A 24766-nucleotide genomic window follows, 5' to 3' on the forward strand; every position below is an offset into this window, starting at 1 on the left:
GGATCACCTGAGTCAAGGAGGTCGAGGCTGCAGTGAGCCATGACTATGAGACCACACTCATGCCTGGGCAGAGTGAGACCCTGTCTCAAAAAATTAGTAACACTCACCACCAACACCCATATCACCATTCCGTACCTTGTGGGAAAAAAAACCTCACATAAACCAGATCTGTTTCTAATAGTGTTTTTCAACATTTCACCCTCTAAGGTTTTTTGAGTTAAATTTACCAAGTATAAGAATGCAACTTCTTTTTCTGCCATAATACCAAGAATAGCTCCACCAATTAAAATTAATTCTAATGGCTGGGCACGGTGGCTCACACCTGTAATCCCAGCACTTTGGGAGGCCGAGGTGGGTGGATCACATGAGATTGGGAGTTCAAGACAGCCTGACCAACATGGAGAAACCCCATCTCTACTAAAAATACATAACTAGCCGGGCATGTGGTACATGCCTGTAATCTCAGCTACTCAGGAGGCTGAGGCAGGAGAATCGCTCGAACCCGGGAGGCGGAGGTTGCAGTGAGCCGAGATCACGCCACTGCACTCCAGTCTGGGCAACAAGAACGAAATTCTGTCTCAAAAAAAAAAAAAATAAATAAATTCTAATTTATCCATACAAAAGAGTAGAAAGAAAATATGCCAAGATGTTAGCAGCACTTAACACTGGGTGATAAACTTATGAGTCTGTTAGGTTCAAATAAAAGACACATTAAGAAGCTAAAAATAGCTCCCTGACTTAATCTGGAACCAGAGCCAAGGACCATGGTAGGAAAAACTTAAGCAGATGAGTATCACTTGAGAATAATCCTGTATGTTTCACTGCTTACAACACTCTCCCTCATGTAGGCAGGCTACATACTCCTACAACAGTTTCCACTTACTGGATCAAGAATGAGTCGCCAGAAAGGCAATCTTCGAGGCTGGGTGGCCCATGCTCACTGATCATGTTGTTCTGACTGAATGGATTATCTCAACTGTGTTATGCAGTAGAGTTGTGATAGTCAATGAATTATGCAAATACACACAAACGTAAGGAAAGTTTTGTGTTAACACAAACACAAGGACAACAGAAAGGTTTCAATATTTTTTTCTGCCTTAGTAAACATATTAGTGATATAATATGCTTAGTGATTATGGATCTTTTAGTGCCAGAAGAGTATAAACTCTGACAATAGGCAAATTATATGCATTCTAAGCTGCAAAATATGAGTGTACAAAAATGAAAAAAGAAAACTCTTCATAGGGTTATTTTGAAAATTCAATTGCATATATAGAAAATGCCTGGCATCTAGTAAACACTCAATGGCTATCACTGAACAGCAAATATCACCATGTGTATAAATTTTCTACCTTTAGTTCTGAAAAGGTTGCTCTCAATGATAAAGAACTAAAAAAGAATCTAGAAAGTAAAGCTCCCGGCAAATTTATTCTCCACACACAAAAAAATTAAATTGTATAGTAAGAATTAATGTACTGATAGCATTTTCAAGATATAGCCCTTACAATAAAATAGCCTTCCATTAAGATCCAAAAGCAGCAAGATCTGATCGTTCCTGCAAATTAGTCTTTCCTAAAGTTAAAATATAAAAGAAATAAGGGAATGAGAAAGATCTGGATCTGTCTAAAATAAACCAAGCATAACTTAATATTTCTCAGTATTTATAACAAATACGGGAATGAAATCAGTGTGCTTGGCAACACCTATTAAAATCTTAAAAATGTTTAAACACACTTTGACCCAATAATGCCAAATACACAAATTAATCCTATAGAAATTTTCCTGTAATTGTACAAACATACACAAGAGAATATTCATTGAAATAATAAAATTACAAACAAACTGTATACTCTCTAAACAAGAGAAACATCTTTACTTCATCTGATGAATTACCCCACAGTCATTCAGATGTGGTCCCTTCCAAATAGACTTCCTTGGTAAGATTCCCAACATGTATTGTTAAGGTTAATAAAAATTTTAAAAGCCAAAGCTGCTAGTCTATTTTTATAATCAGTAATCTTTTAATTAAAATATTTAAGTATTGTATATATTATTAATAGATGCTAAGAAATACAAAAATAACACATGGTCCTTTCCCTCAAGGAGATCAGTCAGGCACTCCCTGACCCCAACACGTGGCATGGTCTGGAGACATTTTTGGTTGCTACAGCAGGGTATGTGGCTGCTGCTGGTATCCAGTGGGTAGAGGTCAGGTGTGCTGATTAACATCCTGTAGTGCACAGACAAAATAGCCCAACAACAAAGAATTATCCAGTCCAAAATGTCAAGTGCTGAGGTTGGAAAACTCTGGTCTAGAGGAACAGAGTCCTACATCAACTGATAATGTAGAGTCAGAGTACTTGCACTACTATACATATACCAAGAATTTTCTGTGAAGGTTAGTAAGTGATGAAGAGTCTGTTGCCAATTCTTAGAGATGATTTTCAGAAACTCCAAAAAATTATTTCACTTACAAAATATGTTCCTAGAAGTGTTTTAAATCTTTTTCTCATGTAAACTAAGATTAGGCAATTTGGGTGATTAAAAAAAAAAAAAACCTTCCCAGATTAGTTGGAAAGCACCAATGTGTTTAAATAACTCATCAATTTTCCTGAAGCAAAACAAACAAAACAACAACAAAACTATAAAATACTTTAGAGTCTTTTTTTTTTTTGAGACGGAGTCTCACTCTGTCATTCAGGCTGGAGTGCAGTGGCGCGATCCTGGCTCACTGCAAGCTCCGCCTCCCGGGTTCATGCCATTCTCCTGCCTCAGCCTCCCGAGTAGCTGGGACTACAGGTACCCACCACCACACCCGGATAATTTTTTGTATTTTTAGTAGAGACGGGGTTTCACCATGTTAGCCAGGATGGTTTCGATCTCCTGACCTCGTGATCCGCCCGCCTTGGCCTCCCAAAGTGCTGGGATTACAGGCATGAGCCACCGCACCTGGCCAATACTTTAGTCTTAATGCTGTGCCCCCAAAATAATTTCTCCCCTCTTTGGGAAGAATCTGTCAATCATACTTTCCACCACCTTCACTAATACATATCAAAAAGTGGGGTGGAGGTGGGTGTGAAGGCAGGAGGGACAAAAACGAACTCATTTTTAGCTAACTTATTTCAAGCTCATAGCTGTTTTATCTAGTTAATATTACAGACTTTTTAAAATAGAAAATTTCACATACATATATAAAAATAGAAAAATATAATGAACTAAATGTATCCATTAACTAGCTTCAGCAGTCATTAATACATGGTCAATCTTGTTTCATCCATACTTCTACCCACAACCACCTTCACATTCCTAATTGCTTTTTTATCAAATCCTAGACTTCATGTCATTTGAAAATACACTGCAGTTATGCTTGAAGCTCCTTCATCTGTAGTAAAGCAACTAAATAAAAGCTGTTTCTATACTGAAAACTGCAGTGGTCCCTCACAATTAGAATACTTAAGTATCTATTTAACATAAACAAACTAAAATGAAAGACCTTTCATATTCTACTAATACACAGCAAGAAATAAAAATGCCTACATAAGTCAATTTCACCAATCTCTGTTTTAAAATAAGTCAGATAATACCTAAGTGCTTAAATAATTCCAAAGATAAAGTCAGCTCCTAAACATGTTCAAAAACCTTATGGAAGGTGAAAGTACTCATTAGGAGATAAAACCAATTCTTCTCTCCCTAGTACTATTACTTCTAACCTTTCAAATTTAAAGACACAAAGTATTGTAGTTTGAACCAAATGGCACTTAAAGATAGGTTTATAATGAAATACAGTTTAGGAAGAAACAATCTCATAACTCGTTTCTATATCCTCTCCTTTCCTTTCAGCTGAGTTGCCAACACTCAGAGGAAACCCACCTTCCTTCTAAATTCCATTCCACTTATGTATGGAGATTTCTCTCCTGGATCCGAAATGGAAAAGGCTGGCACACGCTCACCATTCTTTTTAACAGTGTCAAGAGTAGGTAAAGCCTTAAGGTACGTAAGAGTACATTAGAGTAATCTAGGGAGTTCTTTTTCTCAAACCACAAATGTCCTCTACCCATCAAATGTAAAATCAGTGTCAATGATGGCACTGTTTAATACAAGAATATCTGCAGGGAGGTCATAGAGCCAATGCTTTGTAAGTAAGAGATAAATATTTTTCAAACCCACAAGACAAAACAGGAACTCTTTTTTTTTTTTTGAGACAGATTTTCGCTCGTCACCCAGGCTGCAGTGCAATGGCGTGATCTCAGCTTACTGCAACCTGCACCTCCCGGGTTCAAGCAGTTTTCCTGCCTCAGGCTCCCAAGTAGCTGGGATTACAAGCACACGCCACCACACCCGGCTAATTTTTTTGTATTTTTAGTAGAGACAGGGTTTCACCATGTCAGGCTGGTCTCGAACTCCTGATCTCAGGTGATCCATCCGCCTCAGCCTCCCAAAGTGCTGGGATTACAGGTGTGAGCCACCGTGCCCAGTCAGGAACTCTTAATGAAAGCATCTGACTCATTTAACGGACTTTCATTTAACCAGCCTGGGTAGATTAACAGAAGCTTTCCAGGTCCTTGTAGAAGTTAGCTGCTTAAGCCCATGGTATATTAAAGGCTGCCCATTAGTAGGCTCCTCTTCAGTATGGCTATTTATTACTGCTTCCATTGGTTGGCAAATTGTGTTAACCAATAGCCAGTTGTGTGTGTTTCCAAATAGATTTATACGAGTTACTATAATTAAGCATGTTAATTCAGTATTACATAAGCTAACAGAAAGTTGTACTGCCCCTGAAAATAAGCTGAACGCTCTGAAAAGACTAAAAAGTTGCTGCTGAATTACTGACAAGGCTTATATTTAAAAACAAGGGAGAAAATAGTAAAAATCTAGAATCCTATATACACTTAGGTTTTTCATAAGCAATTAAAAAGTATTTCTTCACATGTAAAAGTGAAACAAGAAATTATGCATCATGCTAGGCAGAAAATAGGAACTCCAAGCCAGGCGCCATGGCTCAGGCCTGTAATCTCAGCACTTTGGGAGGCTGAGGCAGGCGGATCACCTGAGGTCAGGAGTTATAGACCAGCCTGGCCAACATGGTAAAACCCTGTCTCTACTAAAAAGTACAAAAATTAGCCAGGCATGGTGGCGGGTGCCTGTAATCACAGCTACTTGGGAGGCTGAGGCAGGAGAATCGCTTGAATCCAGGAGGCAGAGGTTGCAGTGAGTCAAGATTGTGCCACTGTACTCCAGCCTGGGCAACAGAGACTGCTTCAAAAAAAACCAAAAAAACAAACAGAACTCTAATCTGCATGCTCAAGAAAAAGTAGTGTCCGCAAATTAATATCACTTGTTGATGCCCCATTTTAACCAACTCTGATTAGGCTAAGTTTGATCAGGCTCTCCTCTTATCCAGGGTCACTAGTTTCACTGGATGAGAGCGCTTTTACCATGATTACACCATTTCAAAAGCATTTAAAGGCAATGAAAGTTTCCCCATCACAATTTAACATGAAACAGATAAAAATTCCTAAGGAAATAATCTGTCATCTCTAAAAATGACCCAGTTACAAACAAAGTAAGCAAAACTGTTGTAATATAACTTACCAACAGTGGCTCTAATCAGAGGAGAGGAGTCACCAATATTATTTAAACATTCACTTTTAATAAAGTCTGTTACACCATTTGGGAAGTTCTGAAAGTGTGCTTTCACATTATTCTTCAAGATAAGACCACTCAATGATCTTGTGGGTTCATCTGTAATAAAATAGTAATAGTAATGAGTTTTGAAGTAGTCTTAATTTCAAAATGTGCCGATAAGTTTTAAAAACATTTATATTCAAAAGTTGATTGACATTCAAACTTGCTATAACCAGTTAACATAATCATAACTGATTAACAAAAGATTAGCTCTATCATTTATAGCTCAGGGTTTTTCAACCTTGACATACTGACAATTATTTGTTGGAGGGTGCTGTCCTGTGCATTTTAAGATGTTAAGTAGCATCATCAGCCACAGATGCCAGCAGCACCCCTCCAAGTTGTGTTAACCAAAAATGTTTCCAGATAATGTCAAATGTTTTCTGGGGGTTAAAATTGCCAATGGTTGAGAACCACTGATTTAAGAGTTAATTTCGTTTATATATATGGCCACTGTGCTCAAGCTTTATTGTTTCCTGATATACACATCATTATAGGGCTGGAAGTATTAGTCTTAAACATATCCTATTAAAATTTTGTTGCTGGTTTTTTTTTTAAGGCTGGGCGTGGTGGTTCATGCCTGTAATCCCAGCACTTTGGAAGGCCAGGAGTTCGAGACCAGACCGGCCAACATGGTGAAACCCCGTATCTACTAAAAACCCCCAAATTAGCCAGGCATGGTGGTGTGTGCCTTTAATCTCAGCTGCTTGGGAGGCGGAGGCAGGAGAATCACTTGAACTCAGAAGGCAGAGGCTGCAGGCAGAGAAGCCAAGATCATGCCACTACACTCCAGCCCAGGCAACAGAGTGAGACTGTCTCAAAAACAAAAAAAAATTTTTTTGAAATCATTTTCCTCCAGTGTCAAAAAAATATAATATTGAAAAATTAAGCGCACAAAGAATATATAAGACCTTCATGTAACAAATATAATTGCTGTTAATTTATATCATGTTTTTCATTTGCCTCTGAACTTAAAAGCAAAAAAATACCTCCAAAAACATTTAAAAAGAGTTTTCTTAAAATAAGTTTAATCCATAGATAGTATTTACAAATTTTCAAAAAGCTACTTAATACTAGTAGAACATAACTGACGGCTTTACCAGTTGGCATCAACACCAACAATATTAGCAATAGTTAACATCTTCGAAATGCTTATGACTTATTAAACATTGCTAAGTGCTTTCCAAGTGGCACTGCACTTAATCCTTACAACTTCATGAGGCAGGTATTATTCACCCCATTGCACAAGTGAAGAAACTAAGGACTTTGAATCATTCTTCAGTATTACCCCCCCTCAAAGGGCTATAAGATGAAGAGCTGGCATGTTGAACAGAATGTTATTGTAACACCATTGTTTTACCCATCTTATTAAAAAATAATATATCCCAAGCTTGTTCTAGTTAGTATGATGTTCCCAAACTCTGAATGGCACTGAAATCTTCAAGAGTGAAGCACATGTAGAGGCAAAAAGAGCAGTTTCTCTGCACACAAACTTCATTCAGGTCATCACAGCACTATAAAACCTTGTATGTCATCATTTAAAAACTACTTTCCATTTTCAATTACAACCCATTGCGAGACTCCGTCTCAAACCACAACAAAACAAACAAACAAAAATACCTTTAAATTCTCTTAAAAGTTAAAAACTGCCATGAAATAAATGAAGCCAGATATTTAACTTCTTTAAGCAATAAACTTGCCTTAAATTACCTGTTAATAATTCAGCCATATAATTATTTTAAATGGCATGACTTTGTTTACGAGAAATATAGTATATTGTTTTTACCATAAAGGTTACAAGATGAAGAATTTTAATAAACCACAACATGAGGTGAAACAATTCAATATTAAAAGTATATACTCTCTTAAAATCCATTTTAAAAATTCAACGACTAACGATTTCCTCTGTTTTACAAAAATTAAGACTACTTCAGTGTACCCTCAATTTGTTCATTTGTAAAGTGAGATAATTAGAGCAGCTGATCTGAGGTCTCTTATAGATCAAAAATTTTACTCTACAATTCAGTGATAAGATTACTACATAAGCATTTTCATTTAAGATGTTACTTGTATTGCTGCTTTAATATGAACAGCCATGATGCAAAGATTTTTTTAAAATGGAAAACTACATGCAGCAAACTTGTGTCCCAATCTTCCCAGGGAAAAAAAATAAATGCATAAACACAAGAAGAAATATCAAGTGTTACACCAACGTAAAACTACTGCATCCTCAGAGAAACTGCATAATGAACATAAGAAACACATTTTAGGGTCAAGAAAATCTGAATAAAATCCTTTCCAACATTTTATGGTTTTGTAATTAATGTCTTTGTGGAAGCAATGACTTCCAAACTCTCTTGACACTACTTAAGTTGTGTGTTTGTGTTTTTTTAAGTACTTCTGAAGCACTTAAGTACACTGGAGTGCAGTGGCACGATCACAGCTCACTGTAGCCTTGACCTCCTGAGCTCAGGTGATCCTCCCACCTCAGCCTCCTGAGTAGCGGGACCACAGGTGTGTGCCACTATGCCAGCTAATTTTTACAGAGATGGAGTTTCACCATTCACTATGTTGCTGATCTTGAACTCCTTGCCTGAAGCAATCTTCCTGCTTTGGCCTCTCAAAGTGCTGGGATTACAGGCGTGAGCCACCTTGCCTGGCCTGAGGTATCCTTATATCCCAAGAAAGAGCCACCTTGCCTGGCCTGAAGGAAGTATCCTTATATCCCAAGAAAGCTGTACTCAAGAGTATAATATTGTAACAATCCTAATATTTGGAATGTAGGATAAGAACATGAGAGTGGACAGCTTAGTGAAAATAAATTTAAAAATTTCAAATAAAACAATTAGATTTAAAAAATCCATTTATAAATATCTTAGTATAAGAAACAAACAGGTTGATCACAAACTGTCAGAAAAATTTCTATATTAAGAAGCAATGTATCGCAAATATCAAACTAGGAATATTAATTGTTGAAATAATTCTTAGTTTCTTAAAACCTAGACTTAAGAGTTCTAAATTTTCTATTGTGTCCTTCATTCACAAATTAAAATCCCCCAAATTAACTACAAAATCAACTGAAAATAATTCAAAAGAAATCACCGTGCAAGAATTATGAAAATCTGAATACAAATCAGTGAGTTTTTACTACACATTAACACCATTAACCTGTCAGAATTTGGAGCTGATACTTTACAGATGGTCTGGTTGTCTAAAACTTGTTATTTCCCAATTCCAAGTGCAGTGATTTTATTAATTGCACCATGGCTTCTAAAACACTAATCACTGAATAGGGTACAGTGCTTTCATTTAGAGGCCAATCAGTTGCGCAATAAATATTTAATTGACTTCTATGTGTCCACAATGTTTCAGGAAGGGAATACCCAAATAATGCTATGAGAAACAACTCTCACTATAACGTAAGCTCCTTGAGGGCAGTGATTTTTGTCTGTTTTGTTCACTTTTCTCTCCTGAGCCTGTAAATTGCATGGCAGAGATGGCGCTCCATAAATATTTATGAAATAATGTCTAGTGGGATGCATTACATATTATTAGAAATAATCAAATGACCATGTTATTTAAAAATCAGACTACTCAGGCTTTAAACTGTCATAGAAATCATTTAAATTTAAAATTAAGAGTCATGAAAAAGTTTCATGTAGACTTTTAGAAGTTTTTTAAAAAGTTACAAAAGTCTACTTATGAATAGAATGATCCCACTTTTTGCTAAATAATTTTAAAATAGTATGTGACCATATAAGAGCAGAGAAGGATATAATTGAAGAGATCAACAATAATCATCTCTGGAAGATGGGATAAACAATTTTTCATTTTGATTATATGACCTTTCAATTTTTTTCTACAAAAAACACACATATTCAGTTATTAAAACCTACATTCAATCTTTGTATTACAACCTTTGTTATACCCATCTATATGCATGAAAGCAAAACATTAAAGTAGACTTTGCAACAAGTTTTTCATCTGCAAAGAATTAAGTAACTTATTATACAAACACCCTATTAAAAATGAATGCTGGCTGGGCACGGTGGCTCACACCTGCAATCCGAGCACTTTGGGAGACTGCGGCAGGCGAATCCCTAGAGGCCAGGAGTTCAAGGTTAGCCTGGCCAACAAGGCAAAACTCTGTCTCTACTAAAAATACAAAAAAATTAGCTGGATGTGATGGCGCATGCCTGTAATCCCGGCTACTAGGGAGGTTTGGCATGAGCATTGCTTGAACCCGGGAGGCAGATATTGTAGTGAGCCAAGATCGCACCACTGCACTCCAGCCTGGGTGATAGAGTGAGACTCTGTCTGTACATACATTAAAAAAAAGGAATTCTTATTAAACATGTAAATACTGAGTGGTATTAACTAAGACTGTTCATCCCACATCTATAAAGCACAAGGTTACTACAAAATGAAATCCTTTGAAATGAATAATTCTCAGTACATTTAAATAGGTCTTAAAGAAACTTTAAATAGTTATCAATACAAATCCTACTTACCTTCAGATTTTAATTTTGTAAGAACAAAAATCAAGTAGTTGTTAAAGTCTGGATACTGATTAAGTTGTTCCAGTTTCTAGAACAAACAGTAGTTAAGGAAACTTCTCTGTGTAATCTCAGGAAGAAATTAAGCATTTTAAATCTAAAAATCAAGGATCTCTTTGGTGGTATTTTCAGTCCTGCGTTTTTTTTTTAAACTAAGAATAAGGATATCTTACTAAATCTATCAACATCTATTTCAAAAACACGCTAGTGCTTGCTAAACCTCTTAGGTGCTTTATGGCTGAAATGTATCAGTTACATGCAATACAACGTAAGAAAGTTCCAGCTTCAGCATGCTCAATATAGCAAAAAATATTCAAAAAAATTCTTGGATTTCAACTTTAAACCACTCTAAATAGAAAGGTATTTAAGCATAAAATGACAAAAATAAAAGCATTCCAAATGAAAACAAGTCTTTCAGAGTTGAAGATCATTTAGAGAAATTAACTTTATAGAATAACTTTTAAAAAAAGATACTTTTCAGACTCATTTGTTCTTTAGAATCCAAAAAGATAAAGTGCCATTTATGCACAAGGCTATATATCTTATTATAAAGTCAGCATTATGAGATTATTGCACTACAGCTGTACAATTCTTCCCCTCATCCCCAAGACGCAACATTTCTAGTGATACCAATTTGCAGGTATTTCATCGCTGTCGGGAGGCAGCTGTGACAAAATGCTCTATTACATCTTTCTTCAAGCCCTGACTCCCAACCCCTAACTAACATGCTTCCCAATTGTGTTTTACTACACAGAAAGATTAAAATGTTTTGTTACCCAACAAATCTAAATTTCTGATTAAATCCATGAATCAAACTCCAGTAACACTTTATTAGCTATTTATTACATATTTGAATACCCTCAATGTTTATGGGTCAGAAAGTAAACGAACCAACAACATAGTCTCTAGTAAAACTGCAAGGTGTAACTACTTTCTCCAACCAAGACAGTAATTCTTGTTTTAGTGAATGGCCCAGATTAACAACAAGCTGATATGCCAATGAATTTTTCAAAACTATTTCCTGATAAAGTTTACCTTCTTACAACTTAAGCTACATCTCTTTATCCTATTATAGCGGTCTTTCAAAAAGTACTCAAAAGCCTATACAAAATAATAATTAAATATATTATCTTCTTAGGAGAAACAAAATAAGGCACTCTGAAACAGCAGTATGTATTCTTAGCTAAAGTAGTTTTCCTCTCACAGCAACAGAAAGTTGTTCTTTCTCAGAGGACATACTAAGTTCCAGGCACACAGAATAAACTGTAAATTGACTACTAGCCCAAGCACGGTACTAAGCATTTATGACGTACCTAATAAATGTAGACTAAAACAAGAAATTATGATATATGGTGCCACAGAATAACTACAATGCAGGATTGGGCTTAGCTAATTTAAGAAACTAGTAACTGTATCATATAATACCTGCAATTAATCAACTATCAACTTCTATCATCCCTAGAACTATGACAACACAAATTAAGACTGAGCCATAGCACTGTTTACAAGATACAAACGGCAATACATTCCAAAAGTGTTCTTTCCTCAGTACTAGAAGTATCCAAACAAAATGGCTTTAAAAAATCCAAGCAGATCTAAATCATTATCCCTTCCACTTTTAAATGGGAAGTATTACATTAACCAAGAAGGTAAGTACTAATTTTGTCATCTATTGAAGGTTTTAAATTACGGCAATGCAGTATTTCTGCGAAACCCTCGGGGTAAATAACTTCATCTTTACAGATGTTTTAAATGTAAATAAACTCAAACACGAAGAGCTTACTTACCAAACTCCATATTAAGTAATTTTGCTGCTTTTTGACAATAAAAATCAAGAGGCTTTTCTGCAAAAAATAGTAGACTTAACTAACTTCTTTAGGCTTAAGAGATCGGGGGTTAAAAGGTTATTCATGATATAATGAGTGAATGTTTCCTTTACTGGATCCAGTAAGAGCTCTACATTTGAGCACGGTTTAGGGCACTACAGAAAGCATACGTGGTGGAGTTTTGGTTCTCTTAATCTTTCCTGTCTCTAAAACCGTAGCAACAGGATCACTACACCAGCACACTCGGTAAAGACCTAGATAATTGTGCAGTCAGCCTTGAGCCAAAGCTTTAAAAAGAAAATCTCACTTGGGTGACAAGGAGTTCGCAACAGGTGTTAACACCAGTAACCCCAGGGTGAGGCATAGAGACCCCTTTCCCCCACCTGTAGGTCCCCAGCCCTTTTAGGGCAAGGACGTGGAAAAACCCCCAAGACTCACACAGCTGCAGTTCAAACCCCGCGCCAGCTCCACCCATTTCTGGCCAGTCAGGCGGCGAGCTCCGCCGCGCACAGAGCGCCCTCCACCCGGCCTCCCGCTCGGCCTGCCACCCCCACCCACGGGGCGCATTGTGTGGGCCCGGGCCGCTCCCGCCCGCCCGCTCCCTACCCCCGCGGCAGGTCAGCGGCGGGCGGGGACGTGGCGGCCCGGCCCGCGCACATGTCGCGATCCCGGGCGGCGGCCGGGGGCCCCCGCCTCCTGCGCGCCGGAAGCCGGTGGCCTTGGCGGCGTGAGCCCCACGCGGCGGCGCCCCCGGCCCAGGCACCAGGGCCGCGTGCGCGAGTCGCCCGGCAGGGGCAGCGGCGGCTTTCCCCGCGCGCGGACCCAGGGAGGAGGCCGGTCTCGGAGGATGGGGGAGGGGCAGAGGCGGAGGCGACGGGAGCCCCCGGCCGCCGGGAGCTAGGAGCTGGGCCGCAGCGCGGGGCGAGCTGCGCGGGTGGCGGCCAGGCCTCGGAAAGGATACTTGTTGCACGGTTCTCTGGATGGTGGTGTCTGGGGACTGGGACTCCTTCAACAACTGCAGGATTTGCTGGAGCCCTTGCTCGTCAGGTTTCCACTCATACTCCATCTTGGTTTGCTGCAAATAAAGCCAGACACAGGAAGAGACGGAGCAAATGTTACTCCCGGTGCACAGGCCCAGAGGCTTCCCGCGCGCAGCTGACCCGTTCTCCCCGCCACCACAACCCCAGCGCTCCCCAAACGCCGCGGACCTGCCTGAGGTGCCCCGAAGGAAGTCACGAACAGTGAAACCGGGCGGAACTGCTCCTGGCAGCCCGACCGCCAACGTCTGCTGCTGCTGCCGCCGCGGCCGCCGAGCGCAAGGAGCCGACCAGACTGAGTCACCGCGAATTTGCAATCTGGCCCCAAGATCCGCTCACGGGAGCCCCCTGGGTCCTAGTGCCACGCAGTTTTCTCCAACCCAACCCATCTCTAATTCCGTCCAGATTACTACTGACTTAAGGGCTAATAAAAAGTCAAGTCCTTATCAAAACCCCTGCGAAACACCTGAAGAGATCTGTTTTGGGTATATTATTTTACATACACATGGTGAATTAACGAAAAATGACTGAAATAGGGTAAAAAGGTTGTTCATTTCCCTGACAGTTCAGCAATAATTAGAAGCAATAAAAATGTTTACATTTCAATTTGATATATAAGGCACTAAAAAGTCTAAAATATTGATGCAGTCGCAACCCAGACCTCGAAAACCATTATATGCAACATTTGCAGAACTTGACTTAAAAAAAAATTGCATTTCTGCATAAACTTCAACTTTTGAACTCCTATTAAGGGAAATAAATTCCATTATGAAATAACTACATTCTAAAAGTAAGGACTTTGGGTCGAAGGAAACACAATAAAAACGATGTAATTTTACAACTGGGTAGTGTTTAATTCCATTAAAGTATTTTCACATACTACATTTTCTCATTTGATTTTCATTACAACCTAGTGAGGTATTATTTGCCTCCATGTGGCAACTAAAGCGAAAAAAGATCTGAGCAAACAACCACACTTAATCAGTGAAGACTGAGACACGAATATAGGTTTTTAAAGCTACTATGAGTTGCATCTGCTACAGTCAACTGAAGCTATTAATGACATTTTTCACTAAAACTAAATGCTTAAACAAAAACAACAGAATGTAAGTATCAAGCATGACTTATTTGTAAAAACCAAACAGTTTGATAAAGCAGAGGATTTTTAACATGAAAAGTCCCTTGCTAGTAGGGGCTTAAAAAAACTACCTTTCCACCTCTCTAGTTAGCTTTTTCTTTCTTTTTAAAAATGCCTTTTCCTCTCTCTTTCACTCTTATTTCTCTGCTTAATAGCCTGTAATCTGACTTTGCTCACCAAGTTCTAATGACTTCGTAAATGGCCCAATCTAATAAACTGTTCTTAAAAAAAACCTCAAAATAAAATCACCACCATCTGGACATAAAATGTATTAATACTATAGTGTTTTTATTCTAGTCTTCATTCTGTGTGTTTTTATGCACATTATATTTTATAATAATGGGATTGTCCTGTTTCTTGCCTGACTTCGTATATCATTATTTATTGAAAATATTTCAATAAAAAGTGAATAGTATTCCATTGTACCACTATGTCATTTATTTTTATACACTTTTATTTGATACAATATAGACACAACATTGTACAAATGATAAGCATATGATCCATAGATGGATTTTTACAAAGTGAACTCATCTGTGTAACCAACACCCAGCTCAAGATAGAGATCGCTGAGTATGAAGAGGTTTCTTTTGTGTCCAATCCCAGCCATCAACCCTTCCTAAAGTAATCCCCAGTATAATTTCTATCACTATAGATTTCTCCCCTTCCCTCTCTTAACTTCAGAAACTTTTAAAAAACTACAAATATTATAATAAATCAAACAACATGGTTGTATAAGACAAGTTAATTCAATCCTATCTCCAGGCTCCCTAGAGAACCCGTTTTAACAGTTTTATGTGAATCTTTCTACATTCTAATCTCACATATATTTTTCCTCTTTTTTTAAGATCATCCTCCATACTACACTAACTCTACAACATTTTTTACACATTAATATGACATGGCCATAATTCCAGGCCAATACATACCAATTTAACTCACCTTTTAATAGATGCACATTGGTCTTGAGAATGGATACAGCATAATTTGTTCAACCATCTCCTGATTGGCTTCCAGATTGCTTCTACTTTTTTGCCACTACCAACAACACAGCAAAAAAATTCTTGTACCAATGTCCCTACATAATAGTGGCAACCTGGTGGGGTTATTAGGCCAAAAAGTATGTGAATTTAAAAACTTTAAACAGTTATTACCAAATTACTTTCCAAAAAGTTATGCAGTTCACACACGCCAACAATATGAATGTTTCCTTTATCTCCACCAGCACATTCTTTTAATTTTCATGAAGCTAAACAATGACAATTTAATTTCCCCTGATACTAGTGGGGGTGGGGAACTTAAAGTCTGAGCCTTAGTAATATTAGAGTTGAAGCTGCTACCAGGCATACCCTACCTGCTGAGGTGACATTCGGATAGCCCACTTAACCCCCTAGCTGCCCTTTTAAACAAGAAACTAAAGCAAGGGACCAATAGCAGTCAAGTCTGAAAGGCATCTTCATTATCACATCCATCCTGAGGATGGCTGTACCATAATATCAGGCCAATAGCATGCTTCCTTCTTTATTTCTGTCGTCAAACAGGGTTTTCTTTTCAAACAGCTTGGTATTAAGGACATTTAATTTGATCAGCCTATGATGACAGAATAGGTGTTTCCCCACACCTTACTCAAATTATCTGTAACAAAGGGCTCTCAAGAATATTTGATTCAGATAGCTGCTTGATAAGAGATCTTAAGCCACTTTGAACTTTTCTATCACATCTTTTTAAAAAGTGTGATAAAATCTACATACATAACATTTATCATTTTAAGTATACAGTTCAGTGGCATCCATCTCCAAAACTTACCATATTTTAAAAGCCATTAAAATAAGGAAGAATCTTATACCCTGGGGTAGCCAGACATTGCAGGGTTAATTAGATAACATCTGAAGTACTTCAAGCTAACCAAGCACATCAGGATTATTATATGAGGTAGAAATCATTTATTTAAATAGTAAACTACATTTATATTAATTAAATAGAATATCAAGATCAATATTGGATTTTCTTATAAAATTTAAATATTACCTGGAGTATTCTTTTTGCATGTTGAAGGCTCAGCTTTCTAAATGTCTCAAAAAAAGGAAGTAGTACTTCAAATTTCGCTCCCTTAGATGATACTCCATACTACACTAATATTAACTTTACAACTTATGCCTGATTGGCCCATGACATTCAATGGTGACCAAAAAAAAAAAAAAAAAAAAGGCATTTCAACAAGCCAAAATACAGTTATTTGAAAAACAAGACAGAAGACAGCCCCAGAGTAAAAAGTAGCCTGCAAGTGGTGAGTTACTGTGATACCATTTTGGACTTTCAGAAGACTAGAGCTTACTCATGAGTAAGTTTTTAACTTAAATTTACATAAAAATTTTGAATTTGCTACAGTTGAGAATCATGTGAGGTAAAGAAGCCAGACCAGCTGAAGAGAAAGTAAAAATATATAGCTTCTTCCTTGTTGGATAGTCTGTAAAATATAGTTTAAAAAGCAGACTGGAGATATGGACCCAACTGACCACGTTTGAATTCTAGTTCTTCCACTTAGTAGCAGTGAAAACCTGGGCAAGTTAATTAATCTAAGTCTTAGTTTCCCAACCCGAAAATGGGAATATACTAACTCTGTATGCAGATCATAGGTCCCTGGCACACAATATGTGTAATTTGAAAAATAGTAGTTTTATAGTTAAATGAATGGCTTTCTAGCATCTGCAAGATAAAATCTAACTTCTTTTCATGGAAGAAGTCTCTTCATCATCTGGTTCATCACCTTCAAAGGCAATTTTATCTATGACTCAACTTCGAACTTTATGCTCCATCATCTTTTCCTGCACCTGTCCTACCTCTGAGCCTTTGCACAGGGATTTCCTGCTGGGAATGCCCTCCTTAAACCTGACCAATTGGCAAACTCCTTCTCACTCTTTAGAGCTACCCTCATTCACTGATTTTCCAAATATTTATTGAGAGTCTTTCTTGGCACTATGATTGATACTGGATACTATTTCTCTTCTGTGTCATTATTCCAAGATCTCCCCACAAGACTTAAGTGTATTTTTCATTACAGATCTATGGTTTATAGCTATTTCCATTCTAGAAACTGTCATATTGTATTATAATTATTTCTAGGTCTGTCCTGGCAATAGATCACAAGTTCCTTGAGAGCAGGGACAGTGTCTTTTCACTCTCTTTGCCTGGCAGAGTCCGATTCAACAAATACTTGTTGAATAAACGCTATTGTTGTTGCTATTAATTCAACTGAGTAACTATTAAGTAGAACTACCATGTGCTCAGTGAATTTTGGAGATTCAAAGATAAGTAAAATATAGTTTGTTTTTATCCCCACTAAGTTCTCATTTGGTGAGAGAGGCAGATGACCTGTCAATGAATAAAGTATATGATAAAGTACAATACGAAAAGAGAGAAAAGCAAATACATTCCACCAGGAGACAGAGATGCATTTTACCCCCATCTGGTTCAATTAAAATTTTTTCCATCTAATTTCAACTAAATTCAAAGTTAGATGTTTCTATCTATATGCTGAATCACTATGAATGTGAGAAATGTTGCTATTAGTGACGTCATTTCCCAAAATGGTAAACAACTCTTGGTAGAGATCCAAACAAAACAAGGTACAATTGTCCTTCAATAACATAGTAGTTTCTTGTTTTTTGGGTTTTTTTTTTTTTTTTTTTGAGATGGAATCTTGCTCTGTCACCCAGGCTGGAGTGCAGTGGTGCGATCTCGGCTCACTGCAACATCCGCCTCTCAGGTTCAAACAATTCTCCTGCCTCAGCCTCCTGAGTAGCTGGGATTACAGGTGTGTGCTAGCACGCTCGGTTAATTTTTGAATTTTTAGCAGAGACAGGGTTTCACCATGTTGTCCAGGCTGGTCTGGAACTCCTGACCTCAAGTGATCTGCCCGCCTCAGCCTCCTAAAGTGCTGGGATTACAGGCGTGAGCCACCCTGCCTGGCCATAGTTTTTATTCCTAGAAAATTCAACATATATTAAAACTCTGCAAAAAGTTCCACATGTATATGTAAAATTGAGTTAGGCTCTTGGCTCTGATATCTATAAACAGATTTCTTACACCTTTGTGACTATCTAACCAGACATTTACAAGTCATACAAAGCTAGGACAATTCTTCATGGTGAACATCTAGCACTCTCAGCCCTGCCCAGTAAATGACAAGAGCACCTCCCAGTCACTAGGACACCTCCAGAGAGCAGCACTGCCTCAGTGGAGAATGACTATGGTAAATGACTAAGGGCTGTGAAAACATTATGCTAACCCAGTTAGGAGGTCAAGAAAGGACTTCCTTGAGGAAGTGACTCTTTATCAGAAATCTAACAGGAATTATCAAAAAGCAAAAGTGAGGCTAGGAGGACCTCATAGATGATGTTAGGAAGCTTGGACTATCTTAAGGATAATACAAAGCTTGTGAAAGGGGTTTAAATTGATAAAAAACATGATCAAAGTCTGGAAAAGAATTAATCCTCCTAGAAATGGGGAAGGAGAGGTTCATCTTTTGTTCTATAGCTTTAATATTAGGTTAATTTTTAGAATGTGTCATATTTCAATAAAAATGATTTTTAAAACCCATCAGTTTGCAATGAGGGCAGGAGGAGCCATAGGAAGACCTAACTGTCCAATCTGCATATAAAATGGAGTTCCAGTTTGTTAGGGGAAAGGCAGTCCTGTTTCACAGAGAGCCAAGATGCTACCAAAAACTCTGGTACTTAAATATTGAAGACTTAAACACATGCACTACTTTGTTAGTAATAGTGATAGCTAATATTTTTGAGTGCCAAGCAGTGTTCTAAGCACTTCACAACTCTATGATGCTGCTCTATTAATTACATTTTACAAATAAGTACATTGAGGCACAGAGAAGTTACTTGCCTAAGGTTGGTCAGCTAGTAAATGCCAAAGCCATGATTCAAACCCAACTAATCTGGCTCCAGTGTCCAGTCTGGAAGCCCCTGATATACTGCCTTTCCAAAAGAAACATCAATCTCCATAAACTGGGAAACTACTCATAAATACAACCATGTGCATACGAAAGAACATATATTTTGATACCTTTGTGGTGAGGTAAAAGAGAAAAGTAAAATCACACTTCACCATCATAAAAGTCATAATAGATCTAAAAAACCAGTAGTATGTATATAGTATGACAATATAATAAAAATGAGGTATTCTCAGAGCACTGAGTAAATGAGTTAAAAACATTCTAAATATAATCTTCACAACACCCCTCTGTTGTAAGTAGGTAGCAAGTATTATTTTTATTTGACAAGCAGATAAATCAAAACAGCTTAAGAAATTTGCTGAATCATTTGCTGAATGTGAATCAGATATGTAGACTTCCACAGAAAATCTCTCTTATACTGTTTTTTTTTTTTTTTTTACAGAAAAATGCTATGATGAGCAAGGACAAAAAAAATCAGAGCTATCCAATGATCTAAAAAGAGCACGCTATTTAACGAATACAATTATTTAATAAAACTTTCATGAGAAATTGAACCAAAGTTCAGGTATGAAGGGAAAGAAGGAAAAGTTTACAGGCACCTAATGATGAATCAAAACGTTGACAAACTTGTTAAATTATAGCTATCAGTGGAACTAGAAAGTCCTTTAAGAAAGTCTATAGGCTGGGCGCGGTGGCTCATTCCTGTAATCCCAGCACTTTGGGAAGCCGAGGCGGGCGGATCACAAGGTCATGAGTTCGAGACCTGGTGAAACCCCGTCTCTACTAAAAAAATACAAAAATTAGCCAGGCGTGGTGGCATGCCCCTGTAATCTCAGCTACTTAGGAGGCTGAGGCATGAGAATCGCTTGAACCTGGGAGGCGGAAAAAAAAGTCTATAATGAGCCGGGCGCGGTGGCTCACGCCTGTAATCCCAGCACTTTGGGAGGCTGAGGCGGGTGGATCGCCTGAGGTCAGGAGTTCGAGACCAGCCTGGCCAACATGGTGAAACCCCATCTCTACTAAAAATACAAAACATTAGCTGGGTGTGGTAGTGGGTGCCTGTAATCCCTACTAGGGAGGCTGAGGCAGGAGAATCTCTTGAACCAAGGAGGTGGAGCTTGCAGTGAGCCAAGATTGTGCCATTGCACTCCAGCCTGGGCAACAAGAGGGAAATTCGGTCTCCAAAAAAAAAAAAAAAAAAAAAAAAAGAGAGAGAGAGTCTAAAACCAGAGGTTATGGATCAAGAAGGAAGAGAAAAAAATGCAAAACTAACTGTTGAGCTCATATTAGTTACGGAAATGAGCTCAACTAGATTAGAAGGGCAGGGACCATAACTCACGTTACACAGTGCTAGGCACATGGGGTTTAAATCATACTCGATTGAGACTGATGGGTAAATCATCTAGTTCACCACTTGAAAATAGGCTAAGACGTTAAAATTTTAACTCTCTGGCATTACAAAGTTATTGTCATCTAAGAGTTTAGAGATTAACAGAACACAGAAAATGGAAAATAGGTACTAAGGAAAGTTTGAATAAATGTATGCTTAGAGTGTCTTTTCTGGAAGAACTTTGAAGATGATTAGACATGCTTACCAAATGCTAGTTAAAGTTTACAAATCAACATTAAAAAAAAGAGTGTGGTATCAAATTGAGTGATAAGAAGGAAAGCTTGATCTCAAAATTTGACCCAATCTGTAACCAGACACTTCCTATACTTTAGCCCATTTAATATTCACAACAGCACTATGAGGTAGATGTTAACTCCATTTTATATTAACCGAGGTTCAGAGAGGTTAAGTAGCTTGCCCAGCTAGTATGTGGCAGATTAAGCATTCAAAACCAAACCTGTGTGATTCCAAAGTCTGAACCATGCCTACTAATAACAGCAACCCTGTTATCATTAATGGGTCCTTCCATGTGCCAGTTATTATATTAAATTCTTTAAATACATGATCTCATTTAATTCCATGAATATGTACTATAATTATCTCCATTTTACAGAAGAGGAACAGGCTTAAGAGAACTTAAGCAATGTGTCCAAGATCACACAGTAATGAACAAAGCGAGGACTCAAGCCCAGATGCACCCAACTCCAGAACCCATGCACTGAACTACTACTCTGCCATATTATTCTCGTTCTGCCACCCCACGAACATGTGACTAACCCTTAGAGAACTTAACAGTGGGCAGACTATGAGCAGTCTGCGTTATACAACTCTTTCCCTTTCTATTCCATGCATCACCAATAATTCAACAGCTCTCTTGATGAATGTCTACTTCAGGTCAATCACTTCAGATATGATAACTGCACCTTGCTTTTCAGAGCACAATTTTTTTCATTTTTAATGAAAACAAAAGGCTGATAGGAGTAACACCTCCCAGATATTTAACTTTTAGTTATCTCATTGTCACCCTCAAAACATCAACTCCTTGTTGAGTTCTAAAACAGATTTAACCCTCACGGTTGGTCTCACTCTCCATGTATGTTTAAGCAACTTAAATCAGTGGTTCTCAACCCTAACTACACATTATAATTACTGGGAACTTATAGCCAGTTGAGAACCATTATATTAAATTAATATATCTGCTCCTGGCAATTTCCATTATTTCTTACTCTAATAAGCAGCGGTGTTCTAGCTGTACTAGAAATAATAGAAAACAGAAAAAGACAACAGAATACAGACTGCATCGATTAATATGGGAAACATTACTAATCACTAAAAAAGTCTCTGATGAAAACCAAAACATAAGAACATACTATTTAAAGTTACATAATAATTTGTACCTCTTAGTAAGGACTAGTAAGTACAATGTTTATTTACTTTGTAATTTAACAGTGACAGAGAATGGGTAAGAAGTTCCACTTAAGTTGTAAGACAGAAATGAGAACTTGGGAAAAGTAAGTTTTGGGGGAAGTTTATCTCCAGTAAATAATAACAACACACACTAGAAAATTATGATCCTTAACTGGCAAAATATGATTTACATTTGTATATCAAATCAACTTATCTTGTGAGTAACTAGATCTTTCTTCAAATGGCAATATTAAGTCATTCATAAAAGTAAACTCTTCTAATAAGCCTACACATTAAAAACCAATTAATCAAAATAATTAAGTCCCTGATTCTCTTAGTATCATAGGATTTATTAATGTGCTTTACTAGGGATTGTCCCACTGCTACATTCAACTGGAGAGTTAGTTTTTAAGTAGTTCAATGGACTACTGTCACTGCCTATTGTTAACCCTAGTCCAATAGTTTTCATTTCTGTGACACAGATTTAAGAAAAAAAGCTTTTTAAAAGCCTTATGTATTATAACATGATTATAAATTTCCTTTCAGAACATTGATTTATCACTGCCAAGTGGTTTTAAGTAAACACAGTGCTTAAAAAGTTTCAAAGTACTTTCATATTTTACCTCATTTAATTTTCAAAACTACCCTGTGAGTTAAGGAAACTGTCTCAGTGATATTAAGTCACTTGCCAAAAATTGCTCAGCTAGTAAATGTTAAGAATTGGGTTGGAATGAATGTCTATTTCCGGTCGAATGTTTCTACTACTCCAAACTATTCCTTTAATTCATAGTTCATTAAATATGTAAGTACCATCAATTAAAAGAGTAGCTTGTCTTCAAGTAACACTGCTCTACACTGATTATACATCTGCTGATTTATATGATGATATGCATAAAAGATGGAGACAAGCTGTAGTACTCTAGGTAAAATAATGGCACTGGATGACAAAATATGAGCACCAGGCAAGTTACTAATTATAGCTATACTTACTGAATTTAAGGAGCTGGTAAAAAAGGCTATGATGCAAATAGCCAAATATTTTCCTGTGAAACACATCTGAAATTGTAAGTTAATAAAAGGTATGATTCAATATTTTAGAATCCACTTTACAAATTAATAAAGTGAGATATACCTAAACAGTTGATAAGCCAAGCTGATAATTAAAAAAAATTAGCACACTGGGATAACCATTATAGCTCATTTTGATAACTGCAAGTATACTGTTTTATTGCCGTTCGATTGCTCCTGAAGTTCTGAAGTGAGAAGGATCCAGGAATGTCTTATTCATGTCCAAAGCTATCCTTTATTAAGTATAATGTATGGATTCAGTATTTCACATTTTCAAGTGTATGCAGAAAAAGGAACACAGCACTGTATTTATTGGTAAGGGCTGAATGAGAAAAGGATCAGAGCAGTTTAGATAGCAAAATAGAAAGGTTAAAAAAAAGTTAAGTGGTTAGTAGGCTGATTAGCATTAGGTTTTACCTAACCATACATTTCTTCATAGAAATCTCACACACAACAGGGGCATATATTAGTCAGATCTCAGTTATGAAAAGAGACATAGCAGAAAAAACTTTTGAAAGGGAATCAATTTTTACAAGTTTAGTTCCTGATGGAGTAGAGGAAGCATGGGTTCTGGAGTCATACACTCATTGGCTCAAATCCCAGTTCTGTTAATTATTGACGCTGTCTTTTTTAGGAAAATTGTCCAATCTTCTAAGCCACAGTTTAGTCATCTGTGAAATGGGGTTGATGAGAAGATTAACTGAGAATGTAAAGTACCACAATAGTCAGTACTTAATGTTTGTTCCCTGCACACTACACTCCCAACTAAAATTGTCATTGAGACCCAGGTTTACTGATGGCAGTTCGTACCATCAGATAACAATAGGATGAAGATTTCTTAGATTATTTTTGTACAATCAAAGAATATGTATCAAAATGGACTGTTTAACTTGTCATTTAAATGAAGCGATGCTATGGTTTGAATGTTTGTATCCCTCCAAAATTCATGTTGAAACTTAATTCCAAATGCGATAGTATTAAGAGGTGGGGACTTTGGAAGGCACTTTGGACTGCCATTGTCATGAAGGCTCTGCCCTCGTGAATGGAATTAATGCCCTTATAAAAGGGCTTGAGGGCATCTATTTGGCCCTGCTGCTCCCCTTCAGCCATGTGAGAAAATAGTGTTTGTTCCTTCCTCCATGTGAGGATGCTGTAAGGTTTCACTTACAAAGCAGAAAGCCAGATTTCATGGCACACCTAATTCACTGGTGCCTTGAACTTGAACTTCCCAGCCTCCAGAAGTGTGAGAAATATATTATACTACTTACAAATTACCCAATCTAAAATATTTTGTTATAGCACAGGAATGGACTAAGACAGAAATTGGCACCAAGAAGCGGGGTGCTACTATAAGAAATACCTAAAAATGTGGAAGTGGCTTTGCAATTGGGTAATGGGTAAAGGTTGGATGGTAAAGGGCTATTCTGGTAAGGGCTCAGAAGAGGAGAGCTGCATGACATGCCTCAATCCTCTTAAAAGATTTCTTAAGTGGTCCTCTCTGTACTGGTAGAAATACAGACAGTAAAGGCTATTCTGATGAAGTCTCTGAGACAGATATGAGGAATATGTTATTGGAAACTAGAGGAAAGGCCATTCTTGTTGCAAAGGGGCAAAGAACTTTGCTGAATTGTGTTCATGTCCTAGCATTGTGTGGAAGGCAGGACTTAAGAGTGATGAAATAGGATATTTG

General features: G+C 37.5%; 1 protein-coding gene across 11 annotated transcripts in view; it reads right to left on the reverse strand.

The window, feature by feature from the left end:
- TNPO1 (transportin 1) overlaps positions 1-24766 on the reverse strand; it is a 98258-nt gene that overhangs the window by 52838 nt on the left and 20654 nt on the right. For 5 of the 11 annotated variants that reach the window (XR_010157213.1, XR_010157216.1, XM_001153549.6 and 2 more), the window contains exons 2-4: positions 13029-13142; positions 10197-10272; positions 5593-5742 (exon numbers count right to left, since the gene is read on the reverse strand). Coding sequence is in view for 7 of the 11 variants with exons in the window: in XM_001153549.6 (XP_001153549.2) it covers positions 5593-5742; positions 10197-10272; positions 13029-13142 (340 nt within the window). In the remaining 4 variants the exon portion in view is untranslated. Of the gene's footprint in view, positions 1-5592; positions 5743-10196; positions 10273-13028; positions 13143-13275; positions 14502-24766 lie in introns of those variants that run through there. The other 6 variants (XR_010157214.1, XM_063811153.1, XR_010157215.1 and 3 more) reach the window with 4 other exon arrangements.

Source organism: Pan troglodytes, chromosome 4 (assembly GCF_028858775.2).
Source record: "Pan troglodytes isolate AG18354 chromosome 4, NHGRI_mPanTro3-v2.0_pri, whole genome shotgun sequence".
Taxonomy (NCBI): Eukaryota; Metazoa; Chordata; class Mammalia; order Primates; family Hominidae; genus Pan; species Pan troglodytes.